Source organism: Elaeis guineensis, chromosome 15 (assembly GCF_000442705.2).
Source record: "Elaeis guineensis isolate ETL-2024a chromosome 15, EG11, whole genome shotgun sequence".
In the NCBI taxonomy this organism is placed as follows: Eukaryota; Viridiplantae; Streptophyta; class Magnoliopsida; order Arecales; family Arecaceae; genus Elaeis; species Elaeis guineensis.
Window position 1 is genome coordinate 67148755 of NC_026007.2, and position 22261 is coordinate 67171015.

At 34.7% G+C, this 22261-nt stretch overlaps 1 protein-coding gene across 1 annotated transcript; it reads right to left on the bottom strand.

Moving 5' to 3' along the window:
• Positions 1-9046: 9046 nt before the first annotated feature.
• LOC105058447 (14-3-3 protein 6) lies at positions 9047-12562 on the bottom strand. Its single transcript, XM_010941390.4, has 4 exons — positions 11964-12562; positions 11708-11830; positions 9539-9655; positions 9047-9435 (listed from the first exon to the last, which is right to left on the bottom strand). Exons 1-4 carry the CDS (start codon positions 12441-12443, stop codon positions 9382-9384), a joined length of 774 nt encoding a protein of 257 aa, XP_010939692.1. The 5' UTR covers positions 12444-12562; the 3' UTR covers positions 9047-9381.
• Positions 12563-22261: the final 9699 nt, after the last annotated feature.

The window sequence follows — 22261 nt, forward strand, 5'->3', positions numbered from 1 at the left end:
TCGTTTGGTATGGTGGCCGTGCTACATGGTTGGCTCCAATGATGGTAGAGAAATGATGATGGTGGTGAGGCCAAGTTGCAAGGATCAATATTATTTTCTGAAAGAGGAGGGGTTTTGATTGAATTGCTTGATATTTAAGTAGATAATTATCTTTCTAAAAAGGATCTTTATTGGAAGATTTTCTTCTAACTTAATGAATTCAGTAAACTAAGGACGGATTAGGTGTAAGAACTCAAGTAGTAGCATGATGTTGCCATCTTGGTTAAAATCCAGGGCATTCATGTGTGAATTTTGGTGTCAATGCTGATAAGCCATTATGGCAGAATAGGTTTGATCTTTTTAAAAGTTGTCACCCTTGGTGATAATGTCTCTGGACTGCACCTTGTGTGACAAATTCTAGCAGGGCTACAACCAGATATGTTGTATCTTCGGCCTCTCATTCACAAATTTTAAATCAAACGGCATAGAGTGCAATCTAATGGGCTTTTTTTTGAATCTAAAGAAAATTAGTGTTGTTTCTTGTCAGCCTTTTCTTTAAAAAAATAATTATTAATCGGATATAAAAGTTGGATGGTAGCATATAGTCTTTGATCTTATCATGTTTGATCAACAATGGATCTCGTTCATCAATTTGAGGATTAGATTCAGTGTCGCCCCCCCTCCTCCCACTGGATGCGATTGATATTGCATGGATCTCAAACCCCATGCAGGACTACTATGGCTTGTGATTTGTGCTTACATGTACCACAAGACTGATCGGATTGCATCCGTTGATCTCACAGGTTTATGCAATTACAAAAACTTGCGAGGCAAATCATATATATTTTGTTCTTTGAATGGAAAGAGCCATGTAGGTAATAAATTACAGAGCAGTAGTAGCCCTTTCTCAAATTCTCACAATCTCTAAAGACCTAATAAAAATGAGATTTGAACTCAAGTTTTTAGTACAATTATTAAAATTATCAAAAAAAAAAAAAACTTTATGGCAGGATAAGCTGCCATATTTGTGATCAGATGGAATCTTGGTTGCAAGAATTTTGAGTGTAAATAAAATATGTACAAAAATTTAAATAGGTCAATCATGATGATCGACTTGAAATAAAAATGAAATTAGGCTCCCAATCTCTCATTGATCGGGAGTAGAGTGAACGGGTTGAATATCATCCAACCATATCCATTTCCGGTTTGATTTAGACAGAAATCATTGAATCCGATTGGATATGGTTATGGATCTAGGTACATACTTATAGATTTAGGATATATGGTTTAAAAAAAAAAAAAAAAAACTAAAAACCACCTATGTCAATTAGACTCCCTATCTTTTTTTTGGTTGAGAGAAGGTTGAAAACAGGTTGGATATATAATCCAACCACATCAATTTTTGATGGAGCACGCATAGAAATTCTTGTATCCGATCGGATCTATATGTAGATCCAGATACCTGCTTAGGGATGTTATCCAACCATATCCACTTCTGATCGGGTTTGAATAGGAATCCTTGTATCCAATTGGATTAGGATATGGTTCTGAATACTTGATTACAAATTTTGGGTATCTGGCAAGGAAAAAAAAAATCTAAAAACCATCTGTATCCTTCAATCAGATTGGATATAGATAAGGATTGAAAATACATTTATATACCACTTGTACAAGGGTTCAAACCATTGGCTAGCCATAGCCACTTAGCTACTATAACAGCATTCCATTTTGTTATGTAATCATAATTCATACTTATACAAACTTAAAGGCATGATAATATATAATTGAAATATATTATGATTTTATATCAAAATTTTAATAATTAATTCTTTTCAAGAAATCAATCCTTTTCCCTTTGATTAAAAAAAAGAAAATGAATAGCTTCATTTGATACTTTTTTTTAAATTTTAAAATTATGATTAATTCCACAAAGTCCTATATTTGTGTATTTTTTATGAGTTCTTTGAAAATGGACAATCCATGATTTCTTTTATTTATGCTGCAATTATAAAGTAAGAGTGTTATTTAATATATAAAATTTTTAATATTTTTAATATTATATATTATATATAGATAATTTTAATATTTAATATTTTTTTAATAAAAAATTGGTAGGTCCCACGACTTGGATCTCAGAACAAATCATGCTTCGTGCAAATGTAATAACTAGCCTTAGACCATTATCTGGTTATTGTGCATGTGTGCAATCTTGGCAATAGATTTCTTCCCTAAAGGTCCATTTGATAAGAATATATTAGATTATAGGATAATTTGATAATTTTTGAGAATCATTTATCTGAAAAAATAATTACGGAAGAAAATAATTTTTGCTATACTTGGTTGGTGAAAAAATTACTCCAAAAAATGACATTGAAAAAATGTTATTACATTTGGTTAAAGATAAATTTACATAGAAATATGATCAGATTTATAAATATATTTTTAAATATAAAATAATTTTTTAATATTAGGATAGCATTGCCATCTCTAATTAGTTTTTATGTAATGATTATAATCATATAATCCTTTACATAATACCATCTCTATCTTAATTTTTTTATCAAAATTTTTTATTAAATGAATTTGAAAAGATATCAGAACAAATTTAATAATTACATATACAGCTTTATTAGGGATATTTTTGTTAAGTATGGATTACTGTCACTCAAAAATTTATCAAATACCAAAACTTTCATGGTATTTATTTTATCTTCTATCTCTAAAAAATAAGCATGGAGCCCATCAATTTTTTTACTATCTCTTTATTTTTTTTATACCAAACATAGTAATCTGATATATAAATTAGTTTTTCATGTCAGATTACCTCTAACCAAATGGCTTCTAAGATAAAGCTTAATAGTAGATTTCATTTCTATCCTTTATGATTATATCATTTATGTTAATTTTTATTATTAAATTACATTCAAAATCTTATTTATATATGAATAGTATCTCATTTATATTCATATTGAGATAAAGAAACTATAAATATAACTAATATATGACTTGTACAAATATAAATATGTCTAATATGTGAATATAACTAATATATGAGTTATATCCATATTAGTTTAGAACACATGAATACTAATTTCAATGTCCATTATATACAAACACACATATACATACATACATACATACATATATAATGTATATATATATATATATATGTATATATATTATTAAAAAAATATAGATACAAATATGAATATCCTCTATCTCCCTATCTTTTTATTATTTATGTTGATGTCCTTTCGCAAGCTCTTCGTGTGGCATTCCAAGGGCCAGTACATATCTCATAATAAGATTTTAAGCTTCTCTCTCTTTGCACAACACATATGTGATGATTTGTCAGGTGAGTCAGCTAAATGACTCGGAAAAATCAATTTTTAATAAAAAACCAAATCAAAGCATGTAATATATTGAAGTAGAAATAATATAAATATAAAAAGGGAATTGAATCAAGAAAATACTTATTCAAAACAAAAAAAAAACATTATAAATTATTCATAACTTATGATAATTATTTTGATATTTAGTAATATCTAATTTAACAACTTAGAGATCATTAAGGCATGCTGATTCAGGGAAAAAAATGCCTAGATCAATCACCTAAACTTTAGTAATATAATTAAATCTTCCAAACATTTATAGTGTTCAAAAAATAAAAATATGGAAAATATACATTACTATACTTAAGATAACAAAATAAGCCATAATCTGCCATGGAGATCTACATGATGAGTATCAAAGATTATGCACTACTAGTTTACCCAAAGAAAAGAAAGGATTATGCAGTATTATTCAATTTAACGAATAAATATGGTTTAGAGATTTCAAGTAATAATGGAGCTTAGAGTCATTAAATATGTAATCAAATCAGAACTCTCATTCTTTGTGTGTGTAATGCGGACCCTCGCTTGTCCATACACATACAATCGTAATCTTTTCATTGCTCAAATCAATACGGAAGCTCAATTACAGCATATATTTATAAATATCATTTGATAGTTGAATGCAAGGGAGAAGCCAGGAGAGATGATCCTGGTTGCAGCTGCTTCCTCGACTCGGCTTACGGTCTAAGATCCTCGAGAACCTTAATTTCCTTTTTAACGAGCGGTCCTAACGAAGGCCATAGTTTCCATGCGGCATACCAAGCACATCTGAATTGATTGACATCTCATCCGAGAGAAAATTCAAGCAAGCCTCATTCAAACCTGTTACAACCACACTAGTCAACAAGTGACCAATCCCTTCACCAGGCCTTCAGATCATGATCAATTTCATAAGCCTCTTAGCAAGTTAGGTATTTCATGACATTTATTCGCCAACTTGAGGAGGACTATCATGCATATCACTTATTGCCAAACGACAAAATCTCTTGATTTCATCATTACATTTCATACTCTTTCCTTTTATCTAAGTTGACCAACAAAATCACAATTTCAGCATTGCATTTTCATACTCTTTCCTTTTATCCTAGTTGTATATATCCATCTTGTACATTTTAAAAAATAAATTAAAAAAGGAATGGAAAAAGTTGGTTCTCCAATTTTTAACATAACTTGGTTGATAACTACTATAAGAATACAAGTGGGACACAAAATAATATTTAAATTTAATTTTTTATATTACTTGGAAATTTTGTTTTGTTTAGGAATTGGACACTAATATCTAGAGGATTGTCATTGTGCTAACAATTAATCATATAATTTGATCTTCTTTCTATGGAGCCTCCTTAATTGATAGTTGTGACCAGCACTTCGACGATGATCATCATCTATGACCTAAGCTAGACCTCAATGGTCAACCCCATCATCACTTGGAAGCAATGGGTCAAGTGTTCGAGTCTTGAATGGCATCTATGGAGTTCGATGATAAGGATCCAATATGGTCCTTGGCTTATGGATGAGGAGATCCGAGCCAGTCGAAGTAGCTCTTTCATCTAGAAGGAGATTTGTCAGTGAGCCTCCGATGTGTTTGCTCAGATAAGGTGGCTTGTGGGATATGGTAAGTCTGTGGATCTTCTTTGGGATCCATGGGTGGCCAACCTGTCGTTGAGCCACTGGCCGACTTTTTCTTACCTCGAGGCTGCTGTATCCTTGAGGGTTTGTGACCTTCTTCAACTTGACGGCACCGGATGGAATCAGGGAGCTCTCACTTGCATTTGCGACAAATAGATGGGGAAGCAACTACATTCCATTGTGATTCCTATGCATAGATATCGTGATGTCAGAGTCTAGAGATCCTCTTGTATCCTAAGAGCAATGACGACTAATTTATGTTGCCTATTCTGGTAAGAGCCCACTAGGCATCTGGACGTTGGTTTGATTTGGAGGATAGGAGTGCATCCAGAGGATAAGTCTATTCCTATGGATGGTGGCTTGGGGTCAGCTTCCAACCAGAGCTATCCTAAGAGATAGAGGCTTGGATCTTCTAACTGGGTGCCCATCTTGTAATGTTGGGAATGAGACGATGGAGGATGTCATTTTTCAGTGTCAGAGGGCCAGATAGGTGTGGTACCTCATAGGCTAGTATCATTGATTTGTTCATGTGGGGCTTCGATCTAGACTTTCCTAGAGTTTTTGAGGTAGAGTGCTGCGAGTGAGGCAATCAGAGCAACTATGATTTAGGTTGCTTACATTGCTTACTACATCTAGCTGCCAAGGAATGGAGTGGTCTTCGAGTCTAGATGATGCCCGACGAGACTTAGTTGGAGCAAACTCTCATCTCAGCCATGGAGCTGACTGAAGTAAACTTGAGGCCTCTAGAGTTTTAGGACTCCCATCCTGCTCATGCAGTGAACCATCTCCTAGGAGTTTCCACCTTCGATTTACCTCAAAGTCAACTTCGATGACAGTGTTAAAGAGGCGGGGTGGTATTGGTTTTGTGATCCAGGGATTTGGCTCAGACCTTATTATGGCTGGAGGAAGCAGGTTGGATGAGCTTACTGTCCCCGAGGCAAAGCTCCATGTGGCCTACATCGAGATCGTTTATGCTTGCCTAATCTTGCATGTTGACCATCTTATCATTGAGAGAGACAGCCACTGTAGTAACCTAGCAACATAACTGTAGATAGGGAGCTATTTCCCATCCTCTCATGCAGGACATTTCAATCTAGCTGTGGGACTGCATTGACCTCACCATACAGCATATTTTTAGGGAGGCCAATACGTCGGCTGACTGGATGGTCGTCTGTGTTGTTGAGTGTACTGGAGATGTTCTTTGGACTTGTCTGGAGTCGGCCCCTTGGTCTTTTTAGGAATGTTTTGTTTTTTGACTCTTCTGAATGTATTCGCACAAGAATTGTATGAATGCTCTATTTTCAGCAAAAAAAAGCACTACTTTATTGTAAAGCCCAAAGTTATGTGCATCATACAAGGACTATATAAAAGTCACATGCAATAATAGTAACCAAGTTTCTAACCATTTCATCTTATCCAAACGATTTGAGACTGGTGTTAGAAACCCCCTTTCACCAAGCAATTATATTGAGGAATACCTCCTATGACATTTCAAGTATTTTTTTAAAGCTTTTATCAGATTTTCATATGTTATCTTAGATCTTTTCTTTCTTTTTTTAATATCCTTTGGCACAAACTAAATACCTTAGTTATTGGAGCTTTTTTGAATTTTCTGGTATGTAAAAATTTTCTTATACATGCCTATTAATTTTCTCCATCATTGTGTTCTTCATTGTCCAGCTTCTACAACTCTGAAAATTCATTTCTCAATTTATCATTCTAAATTTTACCATACATCCTATTTTAACATTCTTACTTTTTCCCGGCTTAAATTGATTCTCTAAGCCATTTTATTAAGGATAAACTAGAGAAAACTATCAACTTAAATTTAAACTTAAAAGTAACTATCCACTTGAGTTTCAAGTAAAAGCAGCTCACTATTTGAAACATAACTTAAAAGTAACACCCCAATGAGGATGAAATGACTCAATTACTCTCACAGTTATAAAGCAACACTACACTATTATAAAATAATATAATATTATTATAAAATTATATTGCACTATTATAAAGCAATACTACATTATTGTAAAGTAATATTATAATAAAGAAATACTACACTATGATAATGTAATACTATCTTATTGTAAAGAAATACTATACTATTATAATATAATAAAGCAATACTGTGTTATTATAAAAGAATACTATACTAACATAATATAATACTACCTTATTGTAAAGGAATACTACACTAATATAATACAATAAAGTAATACTGTATTATTATAAAATAATACTACACTAATATAATATAATACTATCTTATTGTAAAGAAATACTACACTATAATAATATAATACTGCAGTATTTTAAAGGATATAAGAGTATAAAAATTATTTCAGCCAAAATGGATAGTTATTTTGACTTATGTTTCAAATGGATAGTTACTTTTAAATTGAACGTATAGATAGAGATTTATCTCTAGTTTTCTATTCTATCAATCCAATATTTCTAATTCTTATAATTTCGCATCTTATTATTGTTCTATAATTTTTGTTCCACTTTATTAGTACATATAGAATGAAAAATAAAAATAGCTAGAACCACATTTAGATTTGAAAGTTGCATACTTATCAGAAGATAATACTCAGTGTTTGGTGCATTATATAGGTAATATTGCTATGGTAATGTAATTGCAGAGGGATTGTGATCATCTGATAAAATTACAGAAAATTCTATATTGCAGTTTGGTATGTGTAGTAATGTTATTGTAAAATTACAGAATTCTACATTGCAGCATTTGGTATACAATTTAGATTATATGGAATATAAGTTAATTTTTTCAAAGCACTCCCACCCTTATTGATTATTGTTTATTTTTTAGAGAGATAACTTAATTTCGGGACCAACTATTTTCTATAACATCATCCATTATATTTTTTTTTCTATTTTCATCAACTGAGACTACCTATAATTTATTTTGATTTATTTTGATGGAGGTATTTTAGTCGGATTGCCATATTATATGTAATCACATAGCCACCTCCTCCTAAATAATCAGATTACCTCTTTTTGAGGTAATGCACTATTATCTGTGAAAGTGATGAAACAAACAATGTAATCTAATTACCTGTTACAAAATATGTTGCATTATTTGTGAAAGTGACGAAAAAAATAATATAATCTGATTATCTATAGTAAAATTACAAATAATTTACATGCTACGAAACACCCCCTTAGCTACCCAAAAACAAAAAAAAAAAAAAAGATCATGTTTGATGAAAACGGGAATAAATGTAAGTCAGATACTAGCAGATAGAAAAGAAAAAGGTTATTACCAAAATGGTTCAGTAAAATCCCTAAATAACTTTACATATCTGCATAGATTTCATTAATTTCTGAAAGCTGGACTACTGTTTCCAATAAGCTTTATTGTCTACGTTCTATTGAGAAGATTAGTCAGGTTCTTCCAGATTAGAATACAGTGCTCAAAGCGGACCATTTGTCGACTGACCTTTGCCAAGACTGCCAAATTTGCTGGTTGGCCTTCCTCAGACAGAAAAACATGAGTAAAAAATAAATATGAAAAATGTGAGAATAGAACTACCGTGCTCTAAGAAATGTCTCATATTTGCCAGCCACTAGGATTTGCTACTTAACCTAATCATGTCCGTACTATCATCCATGTCCTGAATCCAAAATATTACTTAATCAAGATATGTAACTTAAATCATGTCTATGAAACACAGACAAAACACAGTAACCGATACAATACATCCAGCACTATTTACCTTGCTTGTTAAAAACATGGCAAAGCTAACCGGGATAGTCCATCCATACCATTTATTGATCAGATACATGCTAGCTCACGAATGCTCTATTGATAAGATGAGCATGAATCGATATTCAGAATAAGCATACCAATGGAGCTTTCTTAGACATAACTGAAGGACCCCATTTCATTGCCATTTCAAGTTCACAAATGGGGAGACAAATCCAATGTTTTGGACAACTATCATCCTATCAATTGACATTCGTCAGGAACATGCACCTCAGTACCAGTAACAGAATAATATAGCAAAAAGCTGAACACTGTAGAATTTTCAAAGCATCCAAGATAAGGCTCCCCATTTCATAAGAAATAGAACCATTAGATCCACTATAAGACAGGAACTTTTAACGTCAAACACTCAACAGCAGATTTGTAGCATTAAAACATAACTGCAGCAGACCTTCTAATTGGAAGAAGAAAATAAAAAAGAAAAAAGAAAAGGAGAAAAGACGCCAACAAGAAAAGTCACATAAAATAAACGATTTTCTAGATCACAAGCCAGGAAATAAAACAGACTTGGTAATGAAGATGAGAGTCAATCTGCAAGCTGACACACCATAAAAATCACCAAAAGCAGCTGAGAACTAGAATTATTTTTCTCAGCTACTTCTCATCCTCATGTTTGGTTGCTTCTTTGATATCATCTGCCCCATCATCCTACAGATAATACACAAATAACATTAATCTTGATTCTGCACAAGACCAGATTAAGATATGGCAGGTAGAATTTTGAGAATGCCTATCAGCACATGTGAAACACCTGCATATCAGAAGTCCACAAGGTGAGGTTGTCACGGAGAAGCTGCATGATTAGAGTGCTATCCTTGTACGATTCCTCTCCAAGAGTATCCAGCTCAGAAATTGCTTCATCAAAAGCCTGAAAACAGGATGCGAAACCGAGCTGAATAATTTTAATACATAGAAAAGCCAACAGTATACACTGTAATCATCCCCCAAATGTATAGGTTTCTTGGTGCAAGAGTAAGTCAGATAAAGTACAAGCAATGACAGAAACTCTAACAATGGGAAGGTCCTTTCTTTCTGAGCCTAATAAAAAATAACAGCAAAAAGGAAGACCCTTAGAACAATATGTAGAATTACAAAAGCAAAACAACACAAGAACCCATAGCCACACGAGGTCATTTGGAACTCAGATCAGATGCATGGGCCAACAGAAAGCTGATATGCTGCATAACACCTCAATCACAAAAGAGCAGTTCATCTGTCAAATTTTTGGACAAAATGAAATCTCTAGAAGTATAATAAAAGGCACAGGACACAATCACAGCCAAGATCACATTTAACTTAGCCATTTACTATCCAAAATGCACATGAATAAGAATGTACAGAATGTACATCCTTTAGAGAAGAAAAAAAAGGAAAAAAGAAATTCGGTGATAAACCATCATATAAAAATTGTTGCACCAGGGGTTATCCCAACAGTTAGCACCATTGGTGGGTCGGTGACCTGAATTAATGGAGGGATCCTCCATATTCTAATTCAATAGAAACAGACAATTAGATAGATCAGAAAAGTAGTACTGTCTTCTAACAGAAAACACAGAACAGGAATCAACTGGAAACTTCATATTTTGGAATAGCTGAAACTTAGAAAACAGCAACCCTAAAGCATAGGAAATGTAACAAGACTGTATGTACACTACATCACACTTACATATATGTTCAAGGGGTGTCTGGGCATCCAGGAATGACATACACATAACGCACAAAAGTAACAGGTTCCTGCAGTTTTAGCTAAGCTATTGAAAAGCATTGAGAAAGGGAAGAAACATGATAGATTTGGAATGACCACAGATAAGCAAAAATTAGGATAGCATGACAACATCTCCGAAAGGGAGGTTGGAGACTTGCACCACAACTAAAAAGAAGATGATGACTATCTCCATCACCTGATCTTCTGGTAAAAATCTAGTGGCTTGGACAACCTACCTATGTGCTGCATTGGCCCACTCAAACAACCTCAAAAGAAAAATTGCAGAAGACTTTTAGGCAGTTAGATAATCGTAGAATGGCTGGTGGCACATTTTGGAAATAAGCAACTCCAAGTAAATTTCCATGAAATTTAGTAAAGCAAAGAAACTGAAACAAACATAGTCCTTACATAAACTCCTACCAGATATCCCTACCATAGTATTGTATCGAGTAATGAATTTTAAATGGCCAACCCTATCAACCCTTTACAACAAGAGAGAAAAAAAAACTGCACTGCCGGCAAGCCAGGTGGGACTAGGGGGTCAATTCTTTATAGCACAACACCACTGCGAATCGCATCAATCCCCTAGTGCATTCCAATCATGCAGAGGTTTTATATGGTAATAGTTCGGGCCTTATAGCAATTTTCAATATTATCTACTAAGCATTCATTAATAATGATTCCCCACTAATTGATATTATATCCTGAAAAACATGTGACTGATAATTCTTCTATCGATTGCACAAATTTTGGCATCACAAGTAGTATATCCCTAAAAGAATGCCTCCAAGTTCTGTGTATTACTTAGCATACTTCAAAATAAACAATCTAGAATATCATGCAATAATAAATAACCTCAAAATTCATAGATGTCCTACAGATAACTCCGAGATTTCACCACTTTTCAAATTTTTTTTTTTTACCTCCTAATTTTTCTCTATTTAAGTACAAATAAGCTCATGTAATGCTAAATATCAGTTTTCTGGTTGATTAATCTCAGCTAAATTGGAAAAATTATATATAAATAAGTTGTAATCATGAAGCTATACATAACAGCTTAGAAGTTTAGAATCAAATGGAGCCTAAACCAAAGAAACAAAAAGCTCCCAATTCCGATCAGCCGAACAACTAATCAAATCAAAGGGGAAAAAAGAACCCTAAAATATAATTCATTTCTACGAATCGAAATCTAAACACCAGGAGCTATCTGCTCACCTGCTTGGCGAGAGTGCAAGCCCTGTCGGGCGAATTCAAGATCTCGTAATAGAAGACTGAGAAGTTGAGCGCCAGCCCCAGCCGGATCGGATGCGTCGGTGCCAGTTCCGACAACGCCATATCCTGCCATATTCAACATCCAGATCAACATCCCAAACCCTAATGAAATCCACCATCAATTCCGAAAAGAACCAAAATTTCTCGATCCATTCTGAAAGTAAGATCAGATCTGATCGGATCGAAATGGGATGGGGACCTGAGCGGCCTTGTAGGCGTTAAGGGTGCTCTCGGCGGCGTCCTTGCGGTCGGATCCGGTCTTGAACTCGGCTAGGTAGCGGTAATAGTCACCCTTCATCTTGAGGTAGAAGACCTTGGAGTCGACGACAGCGGCGGATGGGACGAGGCGAGAATCCAAAAGCTTAAGGATCCCGTCGCAGATTTTGGTGAGCTCGGTTTCGATCCGGGCCCGATAATCGTGGATGGCGGCGACGTGGTCCTGGTTGCCGCGGCTCTCCTCCTTCTGCTCAATGGACGAGACGATACGCCACGAGGCCCGGCGCGCGCCGATGACGTTCTTGTAAGCGACGGAGAGGAGGTTGCGCTCCTCCACCGTGAGCTCCTCCCCCTCCACCGTCGCCGCCGTGACCTTCTCCATGAACTCCACCATCTCCTCGTATCGCTCCGCCTGCTCTGCCAGTTTCGCCATGTACACGTTCTCCTCCCTCGTCGCCGCCATCGCCGTCGTCACCTCCGCCGGAGCTCGATGCCAAGAGAGAGAAGAATCGGAGTGGAAATGGAGGAAGCAGCGGAGAAAAAATGGAAGAAAGAAAGCCGGGGGAACGGAAGGGGAGAAGCGGAGGTGGCGGCTTTAATTTATTAAGAATTAATTAAGGGTGATTATTGATTTAATTAAATTAATAATTCTCATTCTAATTGGTCTTTTCGTTGGTAAACTAATTGGTTTTAATTTAATACAGGGTATAGACTAAACAGAGCCAAAGGCGAGCGACGGCGGGGAGACGTTATCCCAACGGACGGAGATGATGTACAGAAGTACGCGGACGCGCGAACAGGTTGTTCAAATAGTTCTACTTAGACATGTGGGTACAAATTGTTCACTAGTTTTGAGTTGGACGGGATGGTCATGGAACAGAGATGTGATTGAATTTTGAACTTTTGGCGATTTTTTCATCATTTATTTTTCAAATAAAATTGAATTTAGATATTCGTGACATTAGCATGAATTAATTTTAAAGGAACACTAATGCAAGAGTTCAAGCAAGCTAAAAAAAAACTATGGAAATTTAAGAAAGGTTTCATGGCATGTTTACCTGAGAATCCAACTGAAGGCCTATTTGAATGGTTAGGCTTAAAATTTTATAAAATTTATGGATTTAATCAATACAACCAGTAAAATTAGATAGGGCTAGATTTATGTTGATAAATACCTAGAACATATTTTCAATAAGCTGGTTTGAATCTTTTTTTCTTCCTATATAATTTGGATAGGCTCATCCCAATAATATTTTGGATATTTATGAATATAGATCTAACCCAATCTTATATCATTAATTGTACCGGTCGAACCTACAAATCCTATAAAATGTTGGGTCAATCATCCAAACATATCCTAAAATAATATAAACCTGATTTTTAATGCCATATATAATAGATGGGTGGTTAGTTAGGGGCACAAATGCTAACTTTGTTCTTTATAACTTAGAAAATATCTTCAGTTGAACCTTGGAAAAAAAAAAAAAAAAATCTTTGAAGAGTTGGAGCATTTTTCATGGAAGTATTTGTTAAATAGGAGATAAAGGAATGATATGCTTACATTTGTGCATGTATATCTATGTCATAAATATTTTTTGTAGAACAAATAAACTCTTTTCAACTTGGACGATGATTCAAGGAGAAATAAGAAAATTATATTAATTTTGGTAATTGATATTGCTATTGTGAGTATGGCTGCTTTCATTTTTAATTGTATATTGAGATCATATCTTTATAAGACAATTCTTTGAAAACTCAAGGTTGAACAAAATTTCTAGTAAACTTAAGATTGAACAAAATTTCTAGCAATCTTTAAACTTTTAGCATTCTTTTTACCTCTAACAAGTTCCATCCCATGGACTACCCTACATCAGGAGGAGGGGGTGGACTATCTTTTTTGCTTCTTTTAAAGAGAAAAAGATCTATAATTGTACAAATCTTCTTGATCACTACTTGATTGCCAACCGAGTCTAGTATGGTTTTAAAATTGGACCGACTCAATATGACTTGAATGCACTCAATTTTATTGACAAATATTTATTCAAAAAAATAGCCTGGCCCTTTTAAATTTAGACAGGACCTAAATTTAATCCTATAAGAGATGGGAACAGACTTATTTTCATATTAAGCATTTTTTTAAAGGTATCAAATCCATGCTGAATTTCTATAGAGCTACACTTAAAATATAAAAAATAATAAATACAACATTTTCAATATTGCTAATGGTTTAAAACCAAGTTAAGATAAAGAAGCAAAAAATCCAACATTGCAATATTTAAATATTTTAAGATTAAATTAAAGAGCATATGAGCACATAAAAAGTAAAAACATTTGGCGTAGAGGGCAAAAAATATGTAGGTAATATGAACTAGAGTTATATTTTGAAATTTGAAAAGAATACACCAGAAAAATATGTAGATAATGCTTGGGGGCAAAAAATGACTTGGACACACAAATGATAGGTCAACGGTCAGTTAATTTTAGAGCTAAAAACAATCCTTATTACATTTCTTCAAGCTAGCTCAATGTCAATGCAATATACCTGCAATCATAACCAATTCCTTAAAGCCAGGTTCAGTCACTTGTAAACTATACTTGACCCAACCACAAAGCTTGTCTGAATGCTTCACTAATTAATGCAGAACTAGGTTGTTACTAGTAAGATAAAAAAAATATAAAACATAAGATATGATCTACTATCTCAAACTACTTGCATACTAAAAATCATATGATTTGAAGACTTTTAGTCTACGCATCAAGTGATTAAAAAATATATTTAATTAAATTTTATTTAAACTATTCAATTTTTAACTACTTGATGCATAGGTTAACGATCTCTAAATCATATGATTTTTTATGTGCAAGCAGTTTTAAAGTAGTATATTACATTCAACGGTTTGGATCATTGATATAGGATCTCTATTATAGAGTTTTGATCGGATTGGATCTGAGTTTAAATCCGATCAATCTGATTCTAACCTGAATATATATATATAACATGGGAAAAAAAAATGTAGCATGAAAAATTTAAAGAAGTCAAGAGGAAATATAAAAGCTGATGTAAAATATATAATAACTATGAATGTAGATAATACGAGTCAAGTGAGAAAGACTCAACGTGACTCATCTGCACCTATATTCTCAATGATCAAATGACTAATTAGGCACTTCATGTGAATCTAGATTTCTTTAAGAGAGTCTAGTTTTTTCTCTTGTAGATAGATTAAACATGGAAGACAAGGGTTCTTGTGACTCCGTGAGCTGGAACCTTTATCTAGTTGAAGTAAGCCAGTGCAATCCATTATTCGGACTTTCTAGGGAGAACAAGCTGCAGACAATTTGTGCGAGTTTTCCTATGGGCGTAACAGCCAGCGCCATGCCATCCAATCCCATAGGAAATATGGCAACTATTTATCACCCTCCTTGCCCTTCTTTTTAAAACTTTGGGCACGCCATATGTTGGTCTATCTGAAGTCACCTCATGAATGGCACCAGCTTAGATAACCTGCCTTGTAAATTTTGTAATGTGTGATTGTTTTTTTTGTAAATTTCATGTCATCCTAAAGCTACAACTAATTAGGCCATCATCATCGTCATTAAAGCTACAAGCTATTGCCTTTGGTTTGACTTATCGCTACCAAAGAATGTTAGGTTTCCAAGATTTGAGCCATGAAATCGTTGGTGGGCATCAACTGGGTGCCTTCCAACTAATCAATGGCTTCACATTGGCCCAGCAAATCGAGAGGAGATCCAAGGGGGAGATCTTTAGCATTGTCCTATTCGATTAATTCCAAATCAAATTGATGTTTTGCTAACCTAATCTTGACCTTGTCGAGTAGTATATAGGTCTAGCCTAATTGATATCGGTTTAACTAGCCTAAGTGACACCACCTACTGGTTGGTTGAATGGGTTAAACTTTTTCGGTAGAATAGCTTCTGTAATGAGTTAGGTACTTGTTCAATTGGAGTTACACCTTCGGTTAACAACTGGGGTTGATATAGGCTGAGATGATGGAATTGGCATTGTTAATGTTGTATTATTCTGTTTGTGACGAATGGGCCATGTTTCTTTAATCTATGTAGTCCACTAGCTTAATTGGCTAAATTATCAAAGAAAAATCAAAATTTATGCCTCCTACTTAGTTTTTTAGAATTATCCGCAGATAATATCCAAGAAAATAAAAGTTACACCTCCTAATTGGCTAAAATATCAAATACTATAAGTTGAAATTTTTTTTATCCTAAGATCGTATTGATGTGTGTGTGTGTGTGAAGAAATTAGCTAAGATATGCATAACAGCTTGATTAGCTTTTCCTCAACTTTTTGTTTAACATATGCTTATATTAAATTCCTCTTTATCTTTATCTATTCCCTTACATCCCCTTATGTCATGATGGATTCTGGTCCAACACTAAGATGGCATCCATTAATCATCATTCAATAATTTCATAACTATTTCCAGTCAAATTTATCTCGCCTTCTCAACAAGATGCCTTCATTCAATCTTTCTTTTCACATTTTTGCTCCTCCAAGCAATTATCTTTCTCTTGTCTAGCTATGATGGTGCAACCATCTATTATCACAACTGACTATATGTTTTTGATCAAGTTAACCTTGTTAGTGGCTTTAACTGTTTGATTTTTAGCACCAGGGCTTTCTTGCAATCAGATGAAGAGGGCATCAGGCAATTGCTTCTGATCAAAACATTGGTCTCCTGGCTTAATTACAAAATCTCGAGTAACGAAGGAAGAGACTTTACTTCGGCCAATATATTGTCACTAAATTTGTCAATATTTAAAAAAGAAATCTCCAGGAAAGTGAAAGATAAATAAGGAAAAGTAACTAGCAAGAATATTAGCATGCGTATATATATAGAGAGAGAGTGAGAGAGAGCCTATTAATCAAGCCACGCTCTAAGGCATCGCCCTTGGAGAAAGATTCGCCCCCACAAGATGCAGCTTGGCAGCTTTCTCTCAAATACAACAATCTTCCTGTGAACTGTGCATTCAATGGTGGCACTAAAACTTGAACTATATCACATCAGTCACCCAAAATTTAATTTGAAGATGGTGTTAGAGAAGAGAAGGCTCAAAGCTTCAAAAATCTCATAAAGACAACCATATTCATATAGCAAAGCTCTCACAATCATTCCTTGATTTGGGCCATCCGAATTAGAAATAATTAGACCTTAATGGAATAAAAACCAGTTGATTGAACCAACCAAGTTATCGCTCAAATAGGGTAATCTACTTTGAATAAAATAAATAAAACCACGTGATAAACAAGGTCAATTCTCACGGATAAATGTGCTTAAAGTCATAAATGATAGGATTGGCTAAACAAGGCATACAATAACCAGGGAATGGAAAGAGTACGTGCCTAAATTTGCCATGACGTGGTATTCTCATGTCCACATGTGGCTAACCCCAACAAGTTATGACAAACACGGCAGCAAATATAATGGTGACTTTTATTACTGGGCAATCTGATGTTCGGTTACGGAGGCAGGGCGAGGTTTGCTCGTAGGCTCTGTGAGATTTTCTGTATCTGAATTTATTGGACTGCTCTTGCATTAGATTAGTATGACCGTCCGTTTATACCAAAAAATAATACAAAAATAATAAAAAATTTAATAAATTATGCCAATCATGTACCATACATCAAGTTCGGACGTGATGGCTCCACAAAATCCAAACTTTCTAAAATATAAATAGTAATTTAAAATATACTGAAGTTAATAATGATTTCTAACAATATCAACTAATAATTACAAGGATAGTATATACTGTGCTTTGCAGGGTATCATTCATTGAATGCCTAGTATTTATAATTTCAACCAATATTCCCATGGGCGTTACTAACTCATACTAACAATATCAACTCATAATTACACAGAAAATGTGGAATATATTTTGCATATATATGACATCCATGAGTGCATAATACTGACTTCATCCAATAGTGTGGCCAAGAAGAGAACCTTGATCCGGTTGAGAAATAGAGGTTACATTCCTAAGAGTCCCATGGATGTTACTAAATCTGCCAATATTTCAAAATATATCATCTAACAATAACAGGGATAATATGGAATCTGTTTTGTGTGTACCACATCAATGAATGTGTTATAGCCCAAGCCCATCTAGCAAGACCCAAGCCCAGGAAAAAAAAAAAAAAAGGAGAAAACAGGGGATCGGGAAGAAGACCCCGTAGGAGTCTTCTTCTCCGATCAAACCTCGGATCTCAGAGTCCTAGGACCCTCTATAAAAAGACCTCCCCTTTCCTTAGAAATCGATCATCGGCCCTCTTCCCCTCTCCTTCTCCCTGATTTTTCGATTCGGAGCCGCGGACACCGTTTTGTTCTTGCCGTGATTGTTCGCCGGTGGGGTCATCGGAGGCCGAAGTAAGTCTTCCTCCCTTTCCTCTCTTCCTTCCCTTCCTCCCGTACCTTTGCACGTGACTGCCGGCGACGGGTGTCGCCGATTTTTGGTCAGAAAAGAGACCCCTGTTTTGGCTCTTTTCCCTTAGATTTTTCGGCGCCGGCGATCGCAATCGACCACCGGCCATGCTTCTCCGTAACCGGGAGAGTGGCCCCCCTCTGCCGCCGGTCTCCGCTGTGGCGGCCGCGGCCTGAATGGCCCGGCAAAAGGAGGGGACCGCCGGTCCTCTGTTCCGGCGTGGAAGGAGCCGAGAAGAAGAACAGAAAAAAAGAAGAAAAAGAAGAAAAAAAAAAAAAAAAAAGAAAAGAGAAAGAAGAAAAAGAAAAAAAAAAAAAAAGAAAAGAAAAGAAAAAGAAGAAAAAGAAAGAAAAAAAAGGAGAGAGAAACTTTCTCTCTCTGCTCTCTCTCTCTTAGATTTTTAAGATTTATGAAATTAATTAAAATAAAAATAAAAAATAATAAAAATAAATAAATATAATAATAATAATTAAAAGAAATATAAGTAGGGTTTTCATGGATTAGTCCGAAAATCCTGAATGCTGTCGTCAAGTTGATCCATGTGGGGACATTAGATTTTAATAATTTTAATTATTTTTAATTCGATGAAATTTTGATTAAAAATATGATATTTGACGTATCAGGTTCAGAGAAGGATTTTCGAGATTTTTAGAATTCCTAGTTTGGATTTTCTTTTGAGGTAAGTAGTGTTTACTTTTATTGAATTTATCTGATAAATTATAAATTCTGAATTAAATAAATTTATGCATGCTTGTGATTGAAATTATTTATTGAAATAATTGTTGAAATTATTTATGATTAAAATTAATTGTAGAAATTATTTATGATTGAATTATTTGTTGAACAATTATTATGATGATGTATGATCACAAAGAATGATATGATTGATTTGACTCGAATATCATTTATATTATTTTTAAAAATAATATATAAATTGGAAGATAATATGAAATTGACAACCTGACTATGTTAAGGATCCCGCCAATGGGGGCATATACGTTGGTATTGATTGTCCTGAGGATTTATGTCGCCAGCGAGACCAGCGACATATCGTCAGAGAGACCAGCGACAAACTGCCAGCGAGACCAGCGGTTCCAAAGGACTTGGCTGCCAGATGATTCGCAGCCCACCGCAAGTAGATACGCGGTATTATGACCCTGCCACAGAGATAATGTGTCATAGTCATGGTTGGTAAGAAGAACTTAAGAAAATGATGAATTTAAGATGATAAGCATAATTTAAAATTATGATGAGTTGAATTTTATATATGATTGATAGTATGATTATGATTTCATAAAATTACATATTGATTTTGTTATTATCAGTAAATCGATATGTATAGTATTATTTGCTTGATTTATTCAGTTAAAGGTATACACTGCTTACTGGACTATTTAGCTCACGATGAGTTTTATGTTTTTCTTACAGATTAAAAAATTAGCGTGATGCGGGATTTCGGTTGGAAGAGCGATTAGAGATGGAGTTAACTCATTGATTTAGGATTTTCTCAGAATTGATTCAAGACTTTTATTTTCTTTAGTGTTGACTTTGTCAGACAATTATTTTTTTTTGGATACTGAGTTTTGATTTGTTATTTAAACTAAGGTTTGATTTTTAGAAATTTAAAAAAATGATTTAACTTTATGTGTAAGATATCATGATGAGATGCCTTGCATGTTATGGAAAAATTTTCTATGAGTATGCGGCGGTTGCCACGACCTTCGATTCAAATTTCGGATCGGAGAGCGTGACAGAATGTATAATTACGGTTTCAACCAATGTTATGGCCCACAAGAGAGATTGAGAAATGGAGGTTAAGTGCATTCCTCGCACTCTCATGGGTGAACCATTCAATGCCTATCCAAATAGACTGATACCACTATGCTTAGCCCTCAGAAAACTTCAACTTAACTATGAGTCATTAGGAGCATAAAGGTTTACATATATGAGTACGTCCATATTTTGTCATTGCCAGATCCAACCTAGAAACACATGAGAGATGTATGAGCAGAAGCTGAAGTGAACTTGACTTTTTTTTTTTTTTTTTGAAAGATATTTTTTATTAATATTTAAAAAAAAAATTATCAAAACATCCAGTACTAATGCATCGAATCGCATCAGTATTTAAGCCTGCTTGATAGGGTTATTACTACGATAGGTGGGCACCAATCATTAGTCAACTCCACGATTGATCAGGCAACCAAAATTTGGTTCTTAACTAAATTCTATTGATACCAAGTCAAGCGCATGCTTGTTGAATTAAAACCAGAAAAGCCCTCCCCATGGATTTTTTTTTAAATTAAAACATCGACAGAGTGTAAGGTTGGAACCATCGTTTTCTTTGACATTTTCCACCAGTAGTCCGACATCCAGTCACACGTGGCAATTTCTCATTTGGCAATCAAGTTCAGATGCCGAACGCCACATCTCCTACGACGCCGACCCAAGATTCATGCCAATGGATCCCGGACGTCTGGCGCGAACGGACACGGTACGCCATAAATCTATGGGTGTACACGTAATATATAATTGGAAATATCTCGGCCGTCTAAAAAAGAGACCGGTATACGTTCCCGATCTAGTGGATACGGATGAAACAACCGTAGCGGCCGCGGGACACCCGCGTCTGGGGGATGACAGTGTTAGTGATCCATCGAATGGACGGTGGCGATTTTGAGGCGGGACGCGGGCCCCACCGTACCGGAAATCCCCGGGGCCGCTGAAATAAGCCAGGTGGATTCCCGGACGCCGACTGTTGGTATTCCTAGCCGCTGTTTCAACCCACCAACGGGCTTACGGTCACGCGAATTCTTTGTGCACAGCAGACGTAAAATATAGTTATTATTTTTTTAATATATATTTAATATTTATAAATTAATTTTTTATTTAAAAATTTTATATGATAAAAATATTTATTTTTTTAAAAAAATTATAATATTTTATATTCATAATATGACATTCTGCGTCTATAATGTACACACGATGTGATAATTTTTTTTTAAAATTTGAGATATTTTTGTTATTCAAAATTTTCAAACGAAAAAATCGACCTGCAGATATTAGATATGCGTTGAAAAATAGTTAGATAAAAATGATTCTCTTATATTATAATATTCGAGACCATATTATGACATTCTGGACTAAATTACGTCACAGGATATCATAATTTTTTTTCAAAAAATAATAATATTTTCATCATATAAAATTTTTAAATAAAAAAATCGATCAGTAGATATTAAATACGTATTGAAAAGCGATAACTACGTGGATCAAATAGGTAAAGCGATGCACTCTATGTCAGATTTTTTATACCGCCGATGGTGCACAAAGAATCTCTCTTATGGTCGCCGAATAGTGATGGTTTTCCGTTCCGATCCAACCTATTCCATTTGTTGGTCAGGATTCAATTTTAAGTTATCGAGACCGACTAATTCCACAAAGAGGTCGGGCTTCAACACTTAGACCAGCATTGTGGCTCATAATTTTGGGGTAGCTTGGGTCGGCTTAAGGGATTGAGCTAGCCCATTGTTCCAACAACTTTGAGAGGAGTAAAGGAGGTGGATGCCAAGGGGTAGAAGCCTAGACTATTGCAAATTTGAGGTTTGCGTAATAACCAAGGAATATTTGTTGCGCGACCGTAATAAAACGGTATGAATACGGGAGCGGTTGGACTGAGGAAGCCCCTGGTTAAGTTGGAGCGAGCCCACGGTTTTGAACTTTCCTTAGGTGCCAAAGGTGGTAATACCTTCTACATTTAAAGACTTTCTAGTTCAAGACCAATCATATCTATAAATCCATTCACATGGATGCCATTAGAGTTGATGA